This window comes from Spinacia oleracea, chromosome 5, assembly GCF_020520425.1.
Source record: "Spinacia oleracea cultivar Varoflay chromosome 5, BTI_SOV_V1, whole genome shotgun sequence".
Lineage (NCBI taxonomy): Eukaryota > Viridiplantae > Streptophyta > Magnoliopsida > Caryophyllales > Amaranthaceae > Spinacia > Spinacia oleracea.
Window position 1 is genome coordinate 7,734,349 of NC_079491.1, and position 6,538 is coordinate 7,740,886.

A 6,538-nucleotide genomic window follows, 5' to 3' on the forward strand; every position below is an offset into this window, starting at 1 on the left:
GGATCATAATTTGGGCCACAAAAGGGTTCACCGAGACCCCTTAAAGATTTCCCTATTGCATTTTCTGGGATGAAATTTTAAAAACTATGATCATCAATTACTACTAATGTAGAATAAATAATAGATAGATTTTGTATTTTTGTTAGATTCATTTCAACGAATATACTTTTATTATATCAACCCCACTTAAAGTAAGATGTTTTTATTTTATTTTATAAGATCAGATAATTTGTACGAGTTACTATTTGCATCCTCTAATAATTCATCCGTTCAAAAATATCGCACCATGGTTGACTGTTAATCCTCTAATCATTACTTTGACTCTTATTATATCAAATCATGTGCAAATAAAAATTACAAAAATTAATATTTAGAATATATATATCGACACGAATCTAACACGACCCCACATGACTAAAATTTTCTTACGTACGAATCACAAAAAATGGCCAAAGTCGTAGTGTGAATAGTATAAAAACAAATAGTGCGATATTTCCGAAATGGAGGAATTATATTGTTTTGGATCCGCCTATGCCATCAAGAGTCGAATGGAGTAATCTCCAAGGAAAGGACTAAGTTCTGCACAATCCTTACATCAGACAAAATATAAATAAAATAATAATAGGAGTTGACTTTCGAATCAGAACCAATGAGTTAACAGCTATCCCCATCTTACATCAACTGATCAAACCCCTGTTTCCTCTGTTTTTATCTAAAGATTTCACTGAAAATCTTTACTGAAAATTCCCAGAAATGGAAACAGTTACAGCAAGCTCTGTCTTGCTATCAATAGTATGCATAGTAGTAGTAACAGTGTTAATAAAGCTGGTGAATTGGGTATGGTTGAAGCCAAAGAAGCTGGAGAAATTGCTTAGACAACATGGTTTCTCAGGTACTTCTTACAAATTCTTGTTTGGAGATATGAAAGAGTTCATCTCCATGCACGCCGAGGCGTTAAAAAACCCCATGGATGGCTTTTCACATGATTATTTCCCGCGTGTGGAACCTCTTTGGCACCAGCTTGCCACTAAATTTGGTATCTGATCTAATCCTCTCCAAGTAAAATTTTTGTTGAATTTGGTGTTTTTGATAAAGTGATGAGCTTTTAGTATGTTTATGTTCTTGTATTTTGCTAATGATCTGAGATTTCTAGGATTGTTTTTGGTTCATAAACACTTCCTTGGATTTCGCATTAGTTGCAACACTTTGACTTTGATTTCAGAGTTTATGATCATATAATAATAAGGGATTATGCGATATTATTTATGATCAAATTTAAAGATTGGCATTTTTAGTGCAGGGGGGAAGGATTTCTTCATCTGGTTTGGCCCTATGCCTATGGTAAAAATCTCGAAGCCAGAGACGATTAGAGAGGCCTTGGCCAAGATGCAGGAATTTCAAAAGCTGAAGATCAACCACATTTCTGAAAAGCTTTTTCCCGGGGTTGTCAACCACGAGGGAGAGAAATGGGCCAAACACAGGAAGCTGATCAATCCTGCTTTCCATGTTGAGAAGTTAAAGGTCATTTTTTCCTCCGCGTGGTTTTCTGGGTTGCTAGTAATCTAATGACTGTCTGTCTGACTGAATACATGAACTTTACAGCTTATGTTACCGGCATTTCGTGACAGTTGTGAAAAGATAATCAACAAATGGGAGTTGATAGTGGCCGAAAGGGGTTCAGGTGAGCTAGATGTGTATCCTGATCTAAAGCAACTCAGTGCTGATGTGATATCTAGAGCAGCATTTGGTAGCAACTATGAGGAGGGACAAAGGATCTTTGAACTTCTCAAGGAGCAGACTGATTTAGGTGTGCTTATGCTACAATCAGTTTATTTACCAGGAATGAGGTAACATATAGCATATATCATATATAGCATTTTATTTCCCAGGATTGTAATTTGGTAAGGTTTTAAGTCTGCTGTTTGTATTCAGATTCATTCCAACACCCAGAAATAGGAGATTTAAGAAGATACAAGATACGATACATAGTTTACTGAATGCAATTATTAACAAGAGGAAGGAGGAAATTGAGGCTGGAGAAGCAGTTAAGGATGACCTATTGGGTATACTCATGGATTCCAATTTAAAAGAAATCCGAAAAGCTGCTGGTAAAAATAACAGGAATCAGCATACTGGGCTGAGTCTGGAAGAGGTAGTTGATGAGTGTAAGCTATTTTACTTGGCTGGACAGGAAACTACATCTACACTTTTAGTTTGGACATTGATTTTGTTGAGCAAGCATCAAGATTGGCAAGAACGAGCACGAGAAGAAGTCTTACAGACATTTGGGAACAATGTGCCTGAATTTGAAGGTTTAAACCATTTGAAGACAGTAAGTTTTCTTGTTGTTCTTTCTGAGTTTCTGGTAAAGCAGTAATGAATTCTGATATTCTGACAATATGGTTCTTTTGTTTGTTTTAGATGAGCATGATATTGTATGAGGTACTCAGACTCTATCCACCAGTAATGCAGTTGACAAGATGGGTTCACAAGGACAAAAACCTAGGTGCATTATCAGTGCCTTCGGGTGCAATAATCACTGTCTTTGTGAGTGCTGTTCACCGAGATAAGGAAGTTTGGGGTGATGATGCAGAAGAATTTAAGCCAGACAGGTTCTCTGAAGGGATTTCTAAGGCAACAAAAGGGAATAACTCGTTTTTTCCCTTCGGTTGGGGACCAAGAATATGCATTGGGGAAAAATTTGCGATTACAGAAACAAAAATGGCATTATCCATGATTCTTCAACACTTTTCCTTGGAGCTTTCACCATCTTATGTTCATGCACCCAAGAACTTAGTGTTTCTACGGCCTGAACACGGTGCTCAGATTATCCTAAACAAACTTTGATCGTATTCCAAATGTGCAATCAGAGTGTTAATGTATTGCACATTAGCCGAATAAAGTGCTTGAATGTGTGTTTTCGGAAGCTTAAGTTCGTCTATGAAATTTGTCTGGAATGTAAACTTCTAAGCGATGTTTCTTAGATTTTGAATTTTACTCCTTACTTCAAACCACTGTACTTTGAAGTCCAATTCTATTTTTCGACCTTTAGGAAATTTTTTATTTATTGTGTCAAAACTATACCAGTATATAATTCCTATGAACATGAAATGATGTAGAGCATAAGATGTTTCATACTAGGAATTCAATCTGGTGTTTTCTTCTTACTGAGAAGTTCTCCAAGAAAAAGGCTCAACACATTGAGCGGGATCATAAAGGCTAATCCCTCCACCTAGTCCAGCCTCAAATATTATTCACGTGAGATCTTGTTAGGTTCATTTTAATGTATAGTTTTATTATATCAACTTCTTATACAGTTATACGTATAAAATTGGATATTTATATTTAAGTGTCTCAGAAATCATCAAGAGTCTAATAGAACAATCTTTAAGAAAGGTACGAAGTTCCCCACAGTTCTCACATCAGACAAAATAAATAAAAAAATAAAAAATTGGGAGTTGACTTTCGAATTAGAACCAATGAGTTACCAGCTATCCCCATCTCACATCTACTGATCAAACCCCTGTTTCCTCTGTTTTTTTTTATCTTAATATTTCACTGGAAATCCACAAAAAATAACCAGAAATGGAATCACTTACAGTAAGCTCTGTATTGCTATCAATAACATGTATAGTGTTAGTAAAACTAGTGAATTGGGATAATCTGAGCACCGTGTTCAGGCTTTGATGGTACGGTATCAGAGGGCATCGCGGAAATGAATCGTACACCGGGGTGCCATAGCACTTGGGAGAGGCTTACTAGTTGAAAATAACATCTACAACCTAAGATAATCTGCTCATATTCTACAGGATCAAACCTATGCGACTTAAAGAATTAGGGAAAGGATCCAATGGCTTGCCATTCCAAAAGTAATTAGTAGTGTTGGTATTAAAAGATATTTTTGGCAACTAAACACGAGGATTGGGCTCGTTGATTTTATATGCATTTAGAATGAATTGTATGATATTCACCAAAGGTGTTTATGTCTTTAACCATGTACTTCTTTTGGTGCACAATCAACATCGTGCACACGTGTCCATAATATAATTTATGGATTTCATTGTTTACTAAATGATCATGAACATTTTCTTTTCACAATCTTATTCGATTGGAGAAGTAAAAAAATACTGATATCAAAAAAAATTCCAAATGTCGTACCAAAAGAAGACCCAAATGAATGGATTTAATAATCAGAGAATTGGAAGTTTTCATTTTTTATTTTTTTTTTGATAATTTGTAATCTTTATTAATTCATAAGATTACAGAGTTCCAGGGGACAAAAAGTAGAGTAGCCAAAATGCAATTAGTACAACTCTACGTGAATGGAATGCAAATTATGTCCATGCTATAAATTCGGAGCTACGGTGAAGGCCCTGCTTTGCAAGGGAGTCAACCACCATGTTTGAGGATCGACCCTTGTGAACAATAGTGAAAGGTGGGTCGTGCAGGCGCATGTTCCTGATGCAGTTGAGGTGGAAATTTAGGTTCCATGGTCCCCCGGTGTCGCTGTTGCACCATGTCACCGCATTCGCGGAGTCTGATTCTAGCACGAAGGAGGAGTGTTGGAGCTGTGTGCTAGCTAGAGTGATGGTGACGGCTCTGTGAATGGCTAGGACTTCCGCACAGTTTATTTCCATGGGGGGGATTGGAGAAGAGAATAGACATATGAAGTTGCCTTGGTGATTGCGTAGCACGCCCCCAATGGCTGATTTTGATGTTATTGGATTGACCGACGCATCCACATTCCATTTCAGTTGTTCACGGTCAGGAGCTGTCCATATTTGGTGAGTTGCAGTAATATGTTGGCTTTGTAGTGATGGTTTGTTTCCACCCCATAATAAGCATATTGGATTTCGTTGAATATCAGTGGGTGAGTATGGGAAAGGTTCATTCCATCCACTAATCCACCAGCCTAGTCGTAGCAAGACTAGATTGTGTAGTTCTGAGATAGGACTGCTAGTATTCTTGAAGATTCGCGAGTTCCTTTCTTTCCATATTGTCCATATGATGATAAAAAATCTTGCAGTCCACACTTTTTTAAAAAAGACGTTCTTGTTTGGAGGGTTCCAATGTTCAAAGGCGGCTCTTATGCGACTGGGATGGACCCATTTGATGTTCCATAGATCGAGCCAAGAGGCCCATAGTTGGCTGGAGAAGGAGCAATGTAGGAGAAGATGATCGTGGCTTTCAATATCGGAGTTGCATAACACACATAGATCTTCTGAATTTGGGATGATGCCTAATCTGGCAAGCCTATTCTTTGTATGTATTCTGCCAAGGAGAGCAGTCCATACAAATATCTCAACTCTGTGAGGCACGAAACCACACCATATGCCCTTGATTGCGTCCCCTTGGGGGTGAGGGTCTGCTTTTGCCAATTCTTTTGTAAAAGACTTTGTTGAGAAGGTACCTGATTTATCGTGTGCCCAAGCCAATGAATCAGAGTTTGACAAAGATAAGTGAGCCTGTTGGAGGAGGAGATTCAGCTCTTTTTTGGCTTCGATGTCACGAGGCCTTAATTGGCGTGTCCATGAGAAGCTCCACGCCCAATACAAGCCATCCCAATACGCATGAGATGCCACAGTTGCATCTTGGTTTAAAGCAAGGCGGAAGAGCCGCGGGAAACGGACTTTTAGTGGTAATGCTTCCAGCCAAGTTTCATGCCAGAAAAGAGTGTTCGATCCATCCCCGACCCTTTTGCGGATGCCGTTTAAGGCTAGTTGTTTCGCCTGTGGGTGGGTGCTGTAGGAGGGACGCACAAATGCCCCGCCATGGACCCCCCGTTTTAGGGAGTTGTAGCTCACCAATTGTGAGGGATTGAGGGTACCTGTATTTTTCTTGAATGACTTGTCTCCACAGTGAGGGTGGATTATTGAAATAGTTCCATACCCATTTAAACAGCAGTGCCATATTTCGATGAAGGATATTTCCGATGCTTAACCCACCCATATTTTTTGGGAGCTCCACAATCTCCCATGCTATCAAAGGCATGGCTTTCTTGTCCAAAGACCCACACCACAAAAAATGTCTCTGAATTTGGTTGATTTTGTTAATGACTCCCTTTGGAATGGGGAAGAGTGACATGAAGTATAAGGGGAGGCTTGAAAGTGAGGATTTTATGAGTGTGACTCGCCCTCCGATCGAGAGTAGCCTTCCTTTCCAAGCATCCAGTTTTTTTCCATACGGTCAATAATGGGTTCCCAACTGTTAATACGGGAGATATTACTCCCAATTGGCAGTCCGAGGTACGTGAAAGGGAGGTTGCCTACTTTGCATAGCATCACTTCTGCTGCTCGATTTAACCAAGCCTCAGAAACATTAATACCAATCAATGAGCTTTTGTGGAAATTTACCTGAAAGCCAGACACAAGGTGGAACAAGATGAGGGCTTTTTTTGATGTTTTGTAGGTATTGGATTTTTGGAGGGCAGAAAATGATTGTGTCATCCGCGTATTGCAAGTGTGTGAGTTTAGTACCTCCAGGGCTTATTTCCACCCCTTCCCAGTGACCAATTGAGGTGGCTTTTTTTATCAAGTGA

The 6,538-nt window shown here is 39.0% G+C and overlaps 1 protein-coding gene across 2 annotated transcripts; it reads left to right on the plus strand.

The window, feature by feature from the left end:
- The first annotated feature begins 594 nt into the window (after positions 1–594).
- On the plus strand, positions 595–3,154 carry LOC110788086 (cytochrome P450 CYP72A219). Of its 2 annotated transcripts, none has more exons than XM_021992729.2 (5): positions 595–1,036; positions 1,301–1,521; positions 1,603–1,847; positions 1,933–2,332; positions 2,422–3,154. In XM_021992729.2, exons 1-5 carry the CDS (start codon positions 754–756, stop codon positions 2,845–2,847), a joined length of 1,575 nt encoding a protein of 524 aa, XP_021848421.2. In that variant the 5' UTR covers positions 595–753; the 3' UTR covers positions 2,848–3,154. The 2 variants fall into 2 exon arrangements, with proteins under 2 accessions (XP_021848421.2, XP_021848422.2); XM_021992730.2 differs by having other exon boundaries at positions 896–1,036; positions 1,296–1,521; positions 2,422–3,152.
- Positions 3,155–6,538: the final 3,384 nt, after the last annotated feature.